Source organism: Mchenga conophoros, linkage group LG3 (assembly GCF_057382185.1).
Source record: "Mchenga conophoros isolate Kocher_MC1m ecotype Shallow Benthic linkage group LG3, M_conophoros_male_GT1.1, whole genome shotgun sequence".
NCBI lineage: Eukaryota > Metazoa > Chordata > Actinopteri > Cichliformes > Cichlidae > Mchenga > Mchenga conophoros.
Window position 1 is genome coordinate 57,663,662 of NC_140528.1, and position 18,691 is coordinate 57,682,352.

At 40.7% G+C, this 18,691-nt stretch overlaps 1 protein-coding gene across 1 annotated transcript; it reads right to left on the reverse strand.

Annotated features, from left to right (window-relative positions):
- Positions 1 to 332: 332 nt before the first annotated feature.
- On the reverse strand, positions 333 to 1,401 carry LOC146579724 (G2/M phase-specific E3 ubiquitin-protein ligase-like). The gene is made up of 3 exons (XM_085267988.1): positions 1,316 to 1,401; positions 919 to 1,133; positions 333 to 627 (listed from the first exon to the last, which is right to left on the reverse strand). The coding sequence occupies exons 1-3, from the start codon at positions 1,399 to 1,401 to the stop codon at positions 368 to 370; spliced, it is 561 nt and encodes a 186-aa protein (XP_085124114.1). The 3' UTR covers positions 333 to 367.
- Positions 1,402 to 18,691: the final 17,290 nt, after the last annotated feature.

Consider the following 18,691-nt stretch of genomic DNA (forward strand, 5'->3'; position numbering starts at 1 on the left):
TAAACTGATAAAATGACAGCTCTGTTGTCAAACAGAAACTGCAGAAGAATAAACAAACACAAAGACAACCAAATCAAAAACCGATGGACATACACATGAAATGAGTAAAGTGACACAAATTTTATATATTCAAACTCAACAATCTAAATTAACTTCTGACGTGCTGTTAAACAATTGGTATCTACCTGTATGAATCCTGAAGAACAATCACTTCTTGTCAAATTGATGTCTTAAAACATCAATTTGACTGAGGCAGGTAAATTTGGAAATATTAAAACCTTAACAAGTTAATACTCAATACTCACTTTGAATCAATAGAGAGACCAATACAAAAGAGAAACACGCAAACTCCTCCAGCATAATGTGTTCATACCCTGCCAAAGCCGTAAGTGTTACCTAATGCAAAATCAAACTTCTCCTTGAACAGCTGGTATGAAACATGCAGTGGCAGCCTAATGCAGTTAACACACGTGTTGGCAAGAGGGAAAATTGGTGTAGAAGAGAAGTCATCGTCTCCTCTATGAATGAACTCAATCGAGGGTGCTGGGGAAAAGCCAATAGGTGACACCGCAGTTGCTCCAGTTGCAAAGGCCAATATCTTCTGTAATTTGGAAGGTTCTTCTTCTTCTGCATAAAACAGAGAAGGAAAAAAGTGTTAAAAGGTTATTTCATTTGGCCAACATAAATTGTCAGTGAGTACTAATCTAAAGCAAGAATTTTAATGACTGTTATTGCAATGACTATAGAGCATGCTTTTCATCTTTCAATAGTCTCAAAGAACTATGTAAAAATGTTACTACAACCAAGAGGGTAATGTGGTGTTATTGTTATATGAGTATGTTATTTAAAATAAAGATTTCAGAAATGCTAACCTATAAATCGTTACATCTATTTATTGTGCATTAAAGTGACAATTACCTTCTGCATCTTGGAGATAGTCTCTCCAGAAGGTAACAACCATCTCCTCAGCAGCTCTTCTGTTGCTTCCTTCTGGAGATAGATGAATGTTAAAAAGATCATCCACCTGGTCAGCAGTCAGCATATGTGGCTCATAGCAGAACAGAGGGCGAAAACTGTCTGGATGCCTCCTCATTTTCTCGAGAACCCCAAGAGTTTTCAGACCTTCACAAAATCTGGATAAACAGCACAAAGAAATTTTATTCAATAATTCTGCAATTTCATGCTTCTAAGTTAATTGTATATTATCAATTTGGCACAATCAATTATACTAGGTTATTAACTGGCCATTTTGATTAATAGGTAAGATTTTTATCACCATTTTAATTAATCTGAAAAACACAGAATACCCAAATACCTTTGAAATGGACGTTGAACCCTGTGGATGACCTGAAACATGACAATGTCATGTACCAGCAGATCCCTGTCTCTTAGTGAACGCATAGGCCTCAGGCATCCTGCATTGGTCAAGTAATCAAGCAGAGGTTCTTTTGACTCATGTCCAACTCTCTCAGTCTGGAGGACTGGGAACTTAGAATTGAGGAAAGAGCTTCACAGCTTCTCTCTGTGAGGTTACAGCCACTCAGCCTAGAAACATACATTTTAGTAAACTCTCCAAAGTCTTCAAAGAAACGCTTTAAAGCAATCTCTTGCCAGGATCAAACTGGATGCTTACTGGGCTTTCTTACAGGCTTTGACCACTGGCAGCAGCTGCAGAAGAGCCTCTTCTGAAGCTAAGTATTTCCTCAAGTCAAAGTCATCCAGTTCTGTTTCTGATGACAGTATGATGAAGACCAGAGCTGACCACTGAGCAGGAGAAAGATCAACTTTAGACAGTTGTCCTGAACTCAGGTGATGCTGGACCTCCTTCACTATAGTGTCATTGTTCAGTTCAATCAAACAGTGGAGCAGATTGATGCTCTTCTCTGGAGAGAGAGTGCCATTCATCCTTTCTTTAATGTACTGTAATGGACTGTCTTCTTATTTATCTGTGAGCTGATTCCTGTTTGTGTCAGCAGGCCTTGTAGGAGATCGTGATTGGTCTGCAGTGAAAGACCAAGGAGGAAGCGAAGAAACAAGTCCAGATGTCCATTTGGACTTTTTAAGGCCTTGTCCACAGCCCTCTGGTAGAAATTGTATTAAAGATATGTCTGTGAAGGTTCTCAGTGATCCAGGTCATCGTAGTCTAAGGAGCTTCGAGAGAAAAGCGTCTGGATTTCTTTAAGTTGCTTGAAGACGTTTCACCTCTCATCCGAGAAGCTTCTTCAGTTCTAGGGTCCAATGGTGGAGAGTCCCAGATTTAAAGATTGTCTAAACAGTTGACTGCAAAGGACATTTCATGACCTCAATGTTAGCACAAGACAGCGGGGGATGAATGAAGCCAGTAGCTTATATCCAGCATTGGATAAAATAAGAAACTGAAAAAAACTCCAGTTCAGTTAACACTAGTGCCAGTTCTGATAATTGGATAATTGGATGAGAGGGTGGAATGCTAAGTGATTGGCTTAAACTTTCAGCACTGGAAGCAGCTTGTTAGTAAAATGACTCTTTAATACATTTGTCAGTAGCTTGCTTGCAGTTACACAATAGACCCAGTAATAGAATAATAGCTCAGATGTCAAATGAAACTTTTAGAAATTTTCTCACGCCTGCTATTCAGAAAATAAAAATAACAAGTTAGTTTAAAGTTGATAAGACTAGTGCTTCGGCAAGATAGATATTACTTAGACACATCCTCTTCTAAAAGTTACTGACCTGTCTACACAGTTTTTATGAATATCTTTTCACAGGTAGATCAAGGAGAACCACTCATGATAAAGGCAGAATCAGTCTGGGTCCAGTTTGAAATTACGAGTTATAGTACTTGTTGGGGACCTTCAATCTACACTTGTTTGTCCCAATACCAGAAATGGATCAGTGACACCATCACAGAGACACCACTAGGCTTTGTTACATTCTCCTCCTCAGGAACTGACAGTGACTCAAACTTTATCTGCCCAACATCACCACCTACAACCAGAGGTGGAGGCAGACATTTGATACACCCGGGGCTTAGCCCTAAAGGGTAGTATGCATGTGGGATTGGGAGGGGTAGAAATGACTGAAAGATTATTAGGCTCTGTTTTGAGTTTTGTTTAAAAAAGAATGACTTCATATAGGAAAAAAATATATATCACATCTGCAGGACACCTTAAAGTAGTTTTTTAATTAAGCAGCAAGGCAGAACAAAGTCGGGGCTGTATCAAGACACGCGGACTAAACCCCAATTCAACCAGACCCAGAATTGATCCGGAATTAAAACAGGACTACAACAGTTCAAAATCAGGACTACTTAGGATTTAACCAAGACAGAACCAGAATCAGAACTAGATGATAGTAGCACTAAAAAAATCATCATAGACCTGCACTACACTTATTTTTTTAATTCTACCAAAGTCCACTATTTAGATTCATCCATCCATTCGCTTCCGCTTATCCTTTTCAGGGTCGCGGGGGGCGCTGGAGCCTATCCCAGCTGTCATAGGGCGAGAGGCGGGGTACACCCTGGACAGGTCGCCAGTCTGTCACAGGGCTAACACACAGACAGACAACCATTCACACTCACATTCACATTCACTCGCACATTCACACCTAGTGGCAATTTGGATTATCCAATTAACCTATCCCCACAAGTTGCATGTCTTTGGACGGTGGGAGGAAGCCGGAGTACCCGGAGAGAACCCACGCAAACACGGGGAGAACATGCAAACGCCACACAGAAAGACCCCGGCCTGATGGTGGAATTGAACTCAGGACCTTCTTGCTGTGCGGCAACAGTGCTAACCACCGTGCCACCCCTATTTAGATTCAGAAAAGTTTATATAATTATTTAGCCTGCATAACTTAATAAATACAGAATTTGAAAAATAACAAACCTAAAAAGAAACACTAGGTACGAGATACATGAGTACCTATGATATGGTGATACTTTTGGTAAACAACCATTTGACTAACACGTGTGTCTCACCTGCTCTTGTTCCATCTCTGTTCTGTCCTCATTCTCCATCTCCCACTCTGTTCCTCTCTCTCCCTCTCTGCAGAGGTTATAGTTATAACTATGAAAAAATTACACTCCAAAAGACCCCGGACTTCTGAAAAAACAACCCGGGCTTAAGCCCAGTAAGCCACCCCCCCGCTCCGCCACTGCCTACAACCATCTCTCCCCTTAAATTTACCACTGTCCCTACCATTATTACTCCCACTGTTCCTACCCTTTTTAACACTACTGTCCCTACTAGTTTCCCTGTTATTCCAACCACACATAGCAATGGTGAAAATCTGATCTACTTCACCTCTCTCTCTGTTCTTGTTGTGTTGCTCCATGTGTTTATGGGAAGTGGAATGTAACACTTCCCCTGCCAGTGGCGGACTCCCTCAGGTGTCGGTGCGTTGGTGGTTCTTTGTGTCTGGGGGTGGGCGTCCGGGTACACACCGGCTCACTCCTTGGCGGCCGCTTATCGGGGCCTGGAGCCTGGGGCTTGCTCGGGCCACTTCGGAGGTAGGGTGCTCCCGGCCTCTCGGCCTGGGGCTCGGTCACTCAGGCACAGCTGGCTGCCGGCGGAGCTCACGGGCGCGTCACTGCAACTCCCCCTGGCTTCTGCTCCGCGGCTGCTGAGTGAGCCCTCATCTGGGACTCTCCTCAGCTCTTACTGGGACAGTGGCGCGGCTGCCCCTCTGTTGGTCTTCCTTGGTCTCTTGTGTTCTGGGGGCCTCTGGATGTCTGGAGTTTTGATCTCCTCCATACCTGCTTCATACCCTGGAGGACGGGGCTGTGGCTCCCCACACTCCCTAGCAGATCGTTACATGGAGAAACCTTTGGAATACAAGCATGCTGATCCACACAGGTATGCACACAGGTGTACACACGGGTATTCACAGACGCGGACTACAGCTTTCTTGGCTGCTGCCTCAAAGCACATTGTGCGCTGTCTATCTTGCGTGCTGCACAATATCATTTATTATTTAGTATCTACTGATATCTACTGCTAGCTAGTTTATTGTGATGGTGCCGTGTTTTTTTATTATGTTGCTCTTTGTTGTTTGCTTTCTCTTCTGTTTTTTTTTCTCCATACAGGTGACCCAGGTGGTTTTTTTTTTTTCTTTGTTTGTTTTTTTTCTTTCTTCCCCCCCCCCTTCTCACCGTCTCTTCTCCCCTTTGGTTTTCTTTCTCTCCCTCTCTTTCTTTCATTCTTTCTCCCTGTCCTATCCCCCAGTTATGTCTGTCCCGTTTGTAGCAACTGAAAATAAAATAAATTCATAATTATAATAAAGGTCAATCAAATGGACCAATATGGCAAGGCCATGATGATCCACTTGGTAAAATAAATCCGCTTGGCATCTTTCTTGGCCTTAAGACAACAATTCTGATGGCTAAAGATCCAAACGGGACACAAAAAAAAAAAAAAAAAAGAGTGAATTCAGTTTTTCTTTACAGAACTACTTTCAAGTAGAGAAGGACATTCTACATTTCAAATCATTAACAATTACTTACCAGAGACAAAAACAACAGTGCCCCTGTAGTGTGGCCACCCTCCTCGCTGTTTCTTCCCATGGCGCCATTCAATAACTGCCGAGTAAGTGGAAATGGGATTCCCATGCTGGTCCATCTTGGAGTCATCATACCCCCATATGTTAACAGTTTTTACTTCACTAAGCTTTCCATAGTCCTCCCCTTCACTCCACAGCACCACTGCAAACTTCCTCTCCTCGTGTTCTGTAGTAAATGAAGGGGGAGGAAAAAAAGTTGCTATTTCCTAGCTAGAATGCTACGGGCTATATGCTAATAAAGGCTTTTTCTTATCAAAAAATATTCTATTTGACATGGTTTCTATAGGCATACTTTTACCGTTTGAACCATTTTAATGCCGCCAAGTGCTATGTCGCATGCATAATTCTCTGAAAAGAGCATTTCCACGTTGGTCACTTGTTTCTATGTGACCCGTAAAACATCAAACCACTTTTAGCAAGCTATTAGCTTAAGCTAAGTCATTCAAATTCGAAAACATTTAGGCGACTTACCTCTGATATTAGTTTTATTCGTCTCCGTAGTCTCCATCTTTGCAAGACACACTTTATTAGACCGATTTCCCGCTTGTTGTTAAATTACGTAAGGAAGCCGTTACCTGATGAGGACCGTGTGAGGTCTCGCGGTGAAAGCTGGCCACCTGTACGCTGCAGCATGGCCCGCCCTACTTTGCCTTTGATTGGTGTATCCTCATATTTGACCGTACACTTAACCAATCATGGCACTCACAGCTGAAAACAAATTTTTGAGTTCATGCTCTACGTCAGTATTTTCTCTATTTGGCGGTAGAATATGTTTTTCACAGATTATAGACTATACTGACATTCCAACTGAGTTTTGTAACTTAAGAGACAGTGATGCCGAAAAGAAAACATTATAGATCTGACACAAGTGAAATAGACTGGATGCGGAAAAACATTCCTTCACGTACTTTGACCAGATGGAAAAAACGGTATGTGCACCTTTGCCAATAAGTTAATACAGTTGTCAGTTTCTGTCATTGTTATGAAAGCTACAAGAATTTATTTACTTTTTTAGAAAAATCGACAGAGCTTTGACTGACATCGGACAGCACAACACACAACAACAAGTAAGTGAATGTATATCGTTAATGTCTTATCAGCTACCATAGTAGCACTTGATACAAAGTGTTTGGGTTTTAATACTTTGGTTAAGTGGAACATTTCAGTTCTAATTTGACACCCATAACTTGGCTTATATTTTTGTCTTGTGTGTACTAAGTAGGTTAACAAACGAATAATTCCATACACTTACATAGATATTTATTTTCAATGATAAGTTATGCAACATAATTTATTGTGTTTGCCAAATGACTGATAAATTCTGTTTAGGTTAGTTATGATAAGAAAATGCAAAGTATTTGAGAATCTAGACTATATTCATAATGTTTCTGCATTGAAAGTAATCTGAAGTGCTACTTAAGTAATTGTGAGATGATAAATATAATAAAAAAAATGTAGTTTTTTACTTAGAAGACAACCTCTTTCATTGTGTTTATTTAAAGGTCAATAAAAACATTAAGAATAATAACAATCACAATAATAACAACATGGAAATATCATCCCGACTGTTTTCAGCGGAGCTGTGAAAAATGTATCTTAAACAAGTTGTTCATTTGTATCATTTCAAGGACAATGGTGAAGATGACAGCCAGAGAGAAGGAACTTTCACAGTTCCAATGGTAAATAAAAATACATTATTATAGTCTCTCTCTCCCTCTCTTTCTCTCTCTCTTTCTCTCTCCTTTTAAAAGCAACATACAGAAAAAAGGCCACAATAAAGCATTACTTTCATTCTTATGTCTCTTCTACGCTACTCCATCACATTGTAAAAGTGAAAAGTACAGCTCACCATTAAGCTGTTTAAATATGTCAGTGACAGACTCACTACTTGTTCTGGAATATATCATTCGGATATTTAATTCATATATATATATTCAATACTTGGGTTGTATTCCTCACAGGAAAGTGAAGATGCTGCCCAAAGAGATGAGCAGATACCAGAACCACAAACGGTGTCACTGGTAAGAAACAAATGCAAGATGTGTTCCCTTTCTATGGCTCTCTTTTCTTTAAAGAGTAGTTAATTTGAATACTTCTCAGGGAAACGATGAAGATGCCACCCAAAGACAGGAGGAAAGAATAGAAATGGTCACAATGGTGCAGGTAAGACTTGCGGTTAATTGCATTTTTAACTATGACAAACGTCGCTATGACTGCTGTTTATGTTGTAAATGCAGTTTTGCAAAAAAAAAAAAACAAGGCTACATATGAAAACAAGTGAAACCTGCTCAAATATAACACAATTCTTTTTCAACCATTCAGGAGAACGTCCCTGAAGCAGGAGTTGATGTGAACTGCTCCAGTGGACTAACAGAAAATCAAAGCATCATGTCAATCCTCTCCTTTGCTTTGAGACACAACACTACAGGTGTATTAATGGAGGACTTGCTGAAACTGCTCAAGTTACATTCTGCTGGGACTACTGTAGTTCCATCAAGCAGGTATTTTCTGGAGAAACCCTTCGCTGATATTACAAACCAGTTTAAACGACATCATTACTGTAGAGTTTATACTAAGTACATTGGGTCTTCACAATCTTTGGAGGAAACACTTAATTGTGTGTCATGTTCTTCATTCACAACAGTGAAAGCCAGTTTAGAGGAAGGTAACTTTTTTATTAGTATACTATTAAAAGATCAGCTAAAAGACATTCTTGAGAACTACAATGTGCATGATCTATGTTTCAGAGGTGATCCCAGTGGTAGCCATGTAATAAAGGACATCTGTGATGGCAGCTTGTATCAGACCTTAAAGTCTACCAGTAAAGATGATTTTCTGTCCCTCACTTTTAATTGTGATGGTGTACCAGTTTTTCAGTCTTCCAAATTTAGTATTTGGCCAATATTGTGTTGCATTAATGAGATACCACCAGAGAGTAGAGACAAACATGTACTTCTATGTGCTTTATGGTTTGGATCCAAAAAGCCAGACATGTCCTGCTTCTTTAAACCATTTGTCGAGGAGTGTGCAAATCTTTCTCAAGTTGGTTTTGAGTGGCAAGATCCTAACAATCAGGCACGGAGACACATGAAAGTACAGACATTGTGCTGTGTGTGTGATGCTGTAGCAAGACCATTGTTACAGAATTTCAAGCAATTTAATGGTGAATATGGCTGTGGAGTTTGCCTTCATCCTGGGATGCAAACAAGGAAAGGGAATGGAAAAACAAGGGTTTACGCATGTCCTGATGAAAAGCCAAGTGACAGAAATCATAAAACCACAGTAGAAATAGGACAAATAGCTGAAAGACAAGGGAAGACTATTTTGGGGATAAAGGGCTCATCTCCTCTTGCAGATTTGCCATTGTTTGATCTTATCAATGGAATGGTCCCTGACTACATGCACTGTGTACTGCTTGGTGTGTGCAGATACATGGCATCTTTATGGATGGATTCTAAAAACACTTCTGAGCCATGGTACATTGGTGTACAAACAGCAAGCATAGACAAACACCTCTTGGCTATTAAACCTCCAGGTATCGTCGCTCGAGTTCCAAGATCTTTAATTGAACGCAAATTCTGGAAAGCTCATGAGTGGCAGCATTGGCTTTTGTACTGTAGCTTGCCAGTTCTGAAAGGCATACTTCCACAGAAGTATCACTGTCATTGGGCATTACTGGTAGAAGGGATAAGCATTCTCTTGGGGTCCGAATTAAATACTGAACTGATAAGCCACGCACACGACGCATTAGTGTACTTTGTTGGAGGTGTACAATCTCTGTATGGAAAACAGCACATGACATTCAATGTTCATTCATTGTTGCATTTGAGTAAAAGTGTTGTGCAATGGGGTCCTTTATGGGCTCACTCAGCCTTTATGTTTGAAAGTTTCAATGGGTACCTCTTGAAACAAATAAAAAGTAGTCAAGCTGTACCACAACAAATATGCAAACGAGTGGCAGTCTCCCGTGCCTTTCCTCGTTTAGCTAAGCAGTTCTTAACAAATGCAGCTGCAGAAGTTAAACAGTTCTGCAATGAAATGGGACAAGGAACCCAGCATGTCAAGAAGCATGAAAAGTTTACTCAGGTGACTGCCCTTGGTTCACCAAATGTAAGACAAATATCTCTGAGAGATCAAGCTGCTCTCCACCCAGTTAGAGAGGTTCCCACAAACTCTGTGGTGAGTTACTACAAGAGAATTTCTATGAATGGAGACATTGTTCACGGTTACACGTACAGCAAAACAAAACAAAGAAACAATTATGTGGTGCTTTTAAAAAATGGAAGTATTTTTGCTGTCTCACACTTTGTTGAAATGGATAGTCATTGTTTATATGCTATAGGAAAATATGGTAATTGCACAGTGCAAAAGTTAGCCAGAGGTTCTCTTATAAGAACTCAGCTGAGCTATATGTCAACTGTTCACTTTCCCACAGGCTTTTACAAAGCCATAAATGCTACTCAGATAGTTAGGCCACGTATGTACATACAGTGTCCAGACTCTACCTCAATTGTATGTCAGCTACTGAATACGTACTATTGTAAATAATTTAATCTTAAATCTTATTGTAAATGATTCAATCCAAATGTGAAGGTGGAGCTACTGATTATGGGGTTGATTATGGGAGAGATTCAAAGGCTTTCAATTGTGTCAAATGTCATTCTAATTAAGAGTGAAATGTGCAGCTAACAAGGTCTAAAGCCATAGCAGTTCATAAAGGTGGCGCATTCACGCTGTCATTTCTGAACATATTTCTTATTGAAATATGGGTTTCTGACTTGGGGGAAAAAAATAATTCTGTCAAAACATTTTGCAATGCATGTTCACAACATTTATGTATTTCAATGTAATTCCATTAAGCTAGTGGTGTGGTGTTTAAATGGTCCTTAAAGCACTGTCATAATGAATCTGGGTCATGTAAAAAGACAGAAATATATTATATATAAAATGTATTTTATCTACATCTTTGTGTAATCTGCTGATTCTGTGCAAAATTAAAAATATTTCTACAATATGAATATTGTCTAATATCTTTTCCATCTATATAGAATACATTTGAGATGTATTTTGAATATTTACTGTGTTGATTTAATCATTTGTCAAACTTATTGTAAAAGTTTGTTCTTTAAATGTCAATGCAATAACGGGAAAAAACATTATTTGAAAGTCAGGAATAGGATGCCTAGTTTTGCAAAAATGCTAAACAAAGAAATAAATAAACTTTACACAAATGAATGAAAAGCATTTTTATCAATCCCAGAGGGAAATTCTAATGTAGGGTTTTATTTAATCACATGTTCAAAGCAAACTTCTCGTAAATTTGTGGCTTTCCCCCACATCTTTTTGTCATTCAATGTTAATTGTTAGTTGTTTCCTGTTTGTGATAACACAAGTAAATCTTTTGTTCTCTATGAAAAACTTACAATAGTTTAGTTTCACTCATGATTGTCTAACTCATATAAGTATGATATTACATTTTTCTTCTTAGGATAATATATGTCGGGTTAATGTCATATATTTTTTTAAGAAGTATCCAAAACATGCAAGTTTCATTTATATAATTTTTTAAGGGATCTTATATGTATTTTCACTCTTGTATATTTTTCATACAAGTTTCACACAAGACAGATAAAAACCTTACAAGATTTATATATATCTTTTCCATATGGGGAAGCTAGCAGAAGTTAGCTCACTAGTTTCGCTAGTTACCTAAGCATGATATAGCATGTTCTGACTGAGAGATTTCTGAAAAAATTCAAACGTACAGCTCTGCTATCACTTCCAACATAAATGAAGACAGGAAACTAAACAGCAGTGACGTTTGTAGGGTTACTGAAGTTGGGCTAGCTGGTATATAATGATGTGCTACCTGATCGCTAGCGACACAGCTATGTTAGCATAATATAAACAGTGAAGCTGGAGGACGAACACTAACACATTTCCACTAATAAAAGTTAACGTGAAGGTTCCTCGTGGTTAGAGACAAATGCAATCGCACGGCAGGATGCTGTAAACGGACCAAACTTCAGTCAGGAGAACAACTGAGATAATCCATCCACAATACGAGGTTAGTCATTAATATACTGCAACAACATGGGAATAGAGCAGAATTCATTCATTAATGAATCAATGGTACAGAAGTGGAGGAAGCAAGAAGAATGAGTTTAATAAAGTTTGATTTATCTGACTGCTTTGTTTCGCTTAATGTGCCTTATAATCCCGTGCACCTTATGGTCCGAAAAATACGTACTGCACACTGCAGTTTAATGTTGCAAAGCACCTCTTTTTAACTTCAGTGGATATTATACATGGTTATGCTCAGGATATGTCAGCCCATTTCTACTGGAAATGCCTTTTGGTTAAACTAAAGGAATTTGCATTTGCACTGTTACATTTTTATAAAGCTTTAATGTACATAAAAACCAGCTTCTTCTTTAAGTGAAAATAAATGGAAGGTTGTCTTTTTGCGCTAGTAATGTTGTGGAGTTGTATTTTGTCTCGCATCAATTATATCATCAGTTATATCGTTATCGCAAATTTTCAAATATATATCGTGATAAATATTTTTGGCCATATCTCCCTGCTCTACTTACTAGGGTATATTAGACTTAACAGTTAATATATACAGTAATGGACTTCTATATATTTTACATAAGATTAAAACTTTGGGTGTAAGATTCAGATAATTATTTATTAAAAGCTAGACATTTTAAATGAGAATAAGAAAGAAAAGTATGTCTTTGTGCCCCCTTTTCCCTGTTAATGCCCTATCGGCCCCCCTGGCTAAACTTTGCTAGATCCGCCCCTGCACAGTTACCAGCGTCAGCTACGTAGAAAAAGATCCTGGTGTAGAAATTAATATTAAATAAATTCTAACAACAGCTCATCAAGATTAAACGTGCTGCTGTTGTTCAGCCGCTGGTTTCCTCTTTTTGGTGCAAAGTGGGCGAAAAACAAACAAGAGAGACGGACTCGCGACAGAAAAGCTGATCAGCTGATCATTAATCAGTTTCATGATTGAAGTAGCAGCAGGAGAGGGAGGGAGAGAGGCAGTCGCTCCATATATTGGTTGTTAAGCTTAACGTGGAAATGCTTTACAAACATTCAGAGATGAACTTACACACTTGCTTTACTTCTCTCTGGGATAACTTCCTCAGAGATGAAATGCTGGTTTGGTAGCGAGGCTACAAATACACACAGCCGCTCTATCACGTGACCACACTGCTCCGACGTGCTACGGTTATGAGTCGAGTTACACCATGTCGCAAGTTTTGTGAGGTGCTTTTTTGATATTTAATGGATCGGATTAAATTTTTTTATTTCTCTCCGATATCCGATCCAGTAATTTACATCAGTATCGGACCGATACTGATACGTAATATCAGATCGGTCCATCTCTAATCATGACCCGCAGCTTTTATGGCTGTGGTTTCAGGAAACATCAGCTGATACTAGAAATTAATATTAAATAAATTCTAACACCAGCTGACCAAGCTTAATCATGCTGCTGTTGTTTAACGCGACCTCTGCTGGTTTCTTCTTTCTGGTGCAATGTGGGCGATAAACAAACAAGAGAGACCGGACTTGCGACAGATAAGCCGATCAGCTGATCATTGATCAGTTTCATGATTGAAGTAGCAACAGGAGAGGGAGGGAGAGAATGAGAGAAGAAGAGGCAGCTGTTTAGCAAAGACGCAGAATAACTCCAGCTTTGTGTCTTTTTCATTGTAGCTGAAGTACGGGACAAACTGTTCCTTTTCACCTCAATACGAAACGCGTAATATTTTCTCTGAATACGAGGCGATTCCGTTTTTTACAGGACGGTTGGCAACTCTACTAACTAACCTTATGAACAAAATAAAGTTCAACATCAGTAACAGCACCCACCCAGGTGTATAGAAACCCCGTCATGCTAGCTAGCACGCAGTACGAAAAAGTCAGCATAACAAAAATAAACTCCACCTAAACTTGGTTCATATCTGACCCAGATAGACTGCAGGTCATAACTTCTTACCTGAAGTTCAGTTCACCTGACACTCGGTCCGGCGGCCGCCTCAGGTCTCTCCTCCTGCCTCCACTTTCCATCATCCACCTGCTGGCCTCCACCACTTGCTAATCTTACTGAATCTGTGGAAGCTCCGCGATAGCCAGAAGTAACGAATAATGACCCTATCTAAATCCCAGTAACGATTAACGCGTTCCTGATTTTGGCATAACAACTACACTGGTGTTTAGACTGTGGGAGGAAGCTGGAGAACCTGGAGCACCCACACAAACTCCACAGAAAGACCACTGCCAGTGAGTGGTTTTTAACTCGAGACCTTCTTGCTGTGAGGCAGTAGTGCCAACTCAAAATATGAAGTTAGTGTTTTATAGTGGAAACGTTGTTCTTCCTGTTAAACTTAATCGTGTGTGTGTGTGTGTGTGTGTGTGACCTCTGCAAAAAATGTAAGACTGAATCCAAAAATCTTGATTGAATTGACAGTAAAAAGTAAAACATTAAAAATAAAATCTTCAAACTGTGAAGAAGATAACTCTCTTGGGTGTGACAAATGCTATTTTAAAACTGATATACGATGTTATTCTTGTTAACTTGCTCATTATATTATTGTGAAAGCTATAGGCCTACAGTGAATCTTAACAACAACAGTCATTTAGACATTAGGTAATTTTATGTGATCTATTATGGCACAATGTTTCATTGCAATGCTTTGTTGTAGTGCAGCAGCAGGTCCAGAAGCTCTTTTTTCATTGTTGATACCAGTCAGAGGTAGCTAGAAGGACTTCTTGACATTTCTTGTTAACCTTCATTTTTCCTAGTAGAAAAATGTATCTGTGTTTTTTGTGTGAATGTTCCAAACAAACTGTGGTGAAACTGAAAACAAACAGTAGGAGGAATGTTGCAATTGTTGTTAGACCTGTTTTTTTAACCTGATACTGACCTGATATCTCCAGGAAAAGTAATGTTTCAGAGAAGCTCAATAGAAAGTGAAAATTATTTTTTTACAGAATAAATGTTTTACATTTCAAACTCTGGACACTTTTAAACAGTTCATTTTTCCTCTGGATTTTCTCATCTCTTCATTCAAAACACACTGTTTATACGATAGCATGTTCATCAAGTTCAAATTCAAATTGACATTTTATTCGTCACATACACAGTCATATAAGTACAGCATACAGTGAAATGCTTGTGTCCAGGGAGGGGGGGCTGCAGACTGAGAACAATTTTTTTTCAATGTAATGAGTTTCATAAATACACCCTTTTTGCACACGCGCTTTTCTACTCAATAATGTTGCTGTCAATATACTTGATATTTATTTATTATCACCTCTGTCAATCCTTGATATTTATTATTGAGTGATTTGTACACATTGTGCTATTTCTTAAATCTGTAACATATTGTATTGTTAAATAGTCTAGTTTGTTTATGTTATTTTACTGTAACAGAAACAGACTGTAACCCACATAATTTCCTCAGGGATTAATAAAGTATGCTGATTCTGAATGATTCTGAAAGCCTTTCAAGCACAAAATGTATCAGGACTTTGAATGCTAAAGAGGGGCTGAGAAGGTGACTAGCCACTATATTTCCATCTAAAAACTTAAGTCCAAGGGATCAACCAGGGTGGGAACTACACATAACAGGCAACTTAGCAAGGAATCCATTTAACTGTATACAAAGCAAGGCAAGGCAAGTTTATTTGTATAGCACAATTCAACCACAAGGTTATTCAAAGTGCTTTACAGAGACATTAGAAACAAAAACAAATAAAAAGCATGATTTAAAATTGATTAAAACAAGCAAACAAACAAACTAACTAATTAACAAACAAACAAAACAGTATATAAAATCAAAACAGATAAAATCAGAACAGTAGATAAAATCAGTAGTTAAATGTAAGTTTTGAAATTTAAGCTTAAAAGTGTGGATTTGGTGCTTTATTCAAATGCAGCTGAGAACAGGTGAGTCTTCAACCTGGATTTAAATAAACTGAGTGTTTCAGCTGATCTGAGGCTTTCTGGGAGTTTGTTCCAGATATAAGGAGCATAAAAGCTGAATGCAGCTTCTCCGTGTCTGGTTCTGACTCTGGGAACTGATAAAAGACCGGATCCAGATGACCTGAGGGATCTGGAAGGTTCATACTGGGTCAGGAGGTCACTGATGTATTTTGGTCCTAAACCATTCAGAGCTTTATAGACCAGCATCAGAACTTTAAAGTCTATCCTCTGACGGACAGGCAGCCAGTGTAAAGACCTCAGAGCTGGACTGATGTGGTCCACTTTTTTGGTCTTAGTGAGGACTCGAGCAGCAGAGTTCTGAATGAGCTGTAGTTGTCTGACTGATTTTTTAGGTAGACCTGTAAAGATGCTGTTCAGAATCGTGTTTATTGGCCAAGTATATGTGCAGACACATACAGGGAATTTGGTTCCGGTAGATGGTGGCTCTCAAGCACAGCAATGTAAATCTCACACACACACACACACACACACACACACACACACACACACACACACACACACACACACACACACACACAAGTGTCTATATATACACATTACACATACATACACAAAGCTGTGTAAACCAACTATAAATAACGAATCTAAACTTATATACATAAAAAACAGAAATGAATGAGGTGGAATGAATACTACAAAATGTACATAAGGTGCAGTTGCAGTCTGGCAGTGGGAGCAGTGTGACAGGTCAACTGTTAAGAAGGGAGATGGCGAGGGGAAAGAAACTGTTCCTGTGTCGGGTGGTCCTGGTCTGCAGGCTTCTGTACCGTCTGCCAGAGGGCAGCAGATCAAAAAGTCTGTGTGCAGGGTGTGAGGGGTCTGCGATGATTTTCCCTGCCCGTTTCCTGGTTCTTGAGAGGTACAGATCCTGGATGGAGGGCAGGGGGGTGCCGATGATCCTTTCTGCTGCCCGTACAGTCCACTGCAGTCTGCTCCTGTCCTGTTTAGTGGCTGCTCCATACTAGACTGTGATGGAGGAGCACAGGACAGACTCAATGACCGCAGTGTAGAACTGGATCAGCAGCTCCTGTGGAAGACTGTACTTCCCCAGTTGTCTCAGGAAGTACATCCTCTGCTGGGTCTTTTTGAGGATGGAGTTGATGTTGGTCTCCCACTTCAGGTCCTGGGAGATGGTTGTACCCAGGAACTTGAAGGTCTTCACAGTTGACACAGGGCTGTCTGATATGGTGAGGGGGAGCAGAGTTGAGGGATGTCTCCTGAAGTCCACTGTCATCTCTACAGTCTTAAGAGTGTTCAGCTCCAGATTGTGCTGACTGCACCAGAGTACCAGCCGCTCAACTTCCTGCCGGTATGCAGACTCATCACCATCTTGAATGAGGCCAATGACAGTGGTGTCATCTGCAAACTTTAGGAGTTTGACAGCCGAGTTATTGGAGGTGCAGTCGTTAGTGTAGAGGGAGAACAGTAGTGGTGAGAGGACACATCCTTGAGGGGCACCAATACTGAGGGACCGGATTTCAGAGGTGATCTCCCCCAGCCTCACTTGTTGCTTTCTGTCTGTCAGGAAGCTGGTGATCCACTGACAGATAGCTGGTGACACGCTGAGCTGGGAGAGTTTGGAGGAAAGAAGTTCAGGCACAATGGTGTTAAAAGCCGAACTAAAGTCCACAAACAGGACCCTGGCATAAGTTCCCGGGCGGTCAAGGTGTTGCAGGATGTAATGCAGCCCCATGTTCACTGCATCATCCACCGACCTGTTTGCCCGGTAGGCAAACTGCAGAGGGTCCAGCTGGTGGCCTGTAATGTCTTTCAGATGGGCTAACACCAGTCGTTCGAAGGATTTCATGACCACAGACGTCAAGGCAACAGGTCTGTAGTCATTCCGTCCTGTGATGGTGGGTTTCTTGGGAACAGGGATGATGGTGGAGCGTTTGAAGCAGGAGGGAACTTCACACAGCTCCAGGGATCTGTTGAAGATGCGAGTAAAGATGGGAGCCAGCTGTTCAGCACAGGTTTTGAGGCAGGAGGGTGAGATGCCATCTGGTCCGGGGGCTTTCCTGGGCTTCTGTTTCTGGAATAGTCGGCTCACATCCTGAGTGTGTATTCTTAGTTTCAGGGAGGAGGAAAGGGGGGTGAGAGGTGTGGTGGAGGTCGTTGAGTCTGGATTGGAGAGGGTGGTGGTGGTCGTTGAGTCTGGATTGGGGAGGGTGGGGGTGGTCGTTGAGTCTTGATTGGGGAGGGGCAGGGTGAAGGGGGGAGAGGTGGAAGGTGTGTTGGGGGTCAATGTCTGAAGCAATGTCCCTGGGGAGGGGAGGGTGGGGCGTGGGAGTCTGTCCGTCTCAAACCTGCAGTAGAAAGTGTTTAACTCGTTGGCCAGGTCTTTGTTTGCTTCAATAGTGGGTGGGGGGCGTCTGTAGCTGGTGATTTCCTGCAGGCCCCTCCACACTGTCGCTGGGTCGTTGGCTGAGAGCCGTTCTTCCAGCTTCTGGGAGTAGATCCTTTTAGCTGCTTTGATCTCCTTGGTCAGTGTGTTCCTGGCTTGCTTGTACAGGACCCTGTCACCACTTCTGTAGGCGTCCTCCTTGGCCTTACGAAGATGTTGGAGTTTAGGAGTGAACCATGGTTTATTGTTGTTGTATGTGCAAAAGGTCTTTGTTGGCACACACACGTCTTCACAGAAACTGATGTATGATGTCACAGTGTCCGTGAGCTCATCTAGGTTCTCAGATGCAGCTTCAAAAACAGTCCAATCAGTGGAGTCAAAACAGTCCTGCTTTGCTGCGTTAGTTCAAAACTTCACAGTTTTGACTACAGGCTTGGCACGTTTGAGTTTTTGCCTATAAACTGGAATAAGATGGACCATGCAGTGATCAGAATGTCCCAAAGCTGCCCGGGGCACAGAGCGATAGGAATCTTTTAGAGTGGTGTAGCAGTGATCCAGTATGATGTTGTCCCTGGTGGGGCAGTCTATATGCTGTCTGTATTTAGGGAGTTCGTAGTTTAGGTTTGCTCTGTTAAAATCCCCAAGAATAATTGTAAAGGAATCCGGGAATTTCCTCTCCAGGGTAGTAATCTGGTCAGCCAGCTCGCACAGTGCGTTGTTCGCGTTGGCCTGTGGAGGGATGTAAACTCCGACCAGCATGAAGGAAGAAAACTCCCGCG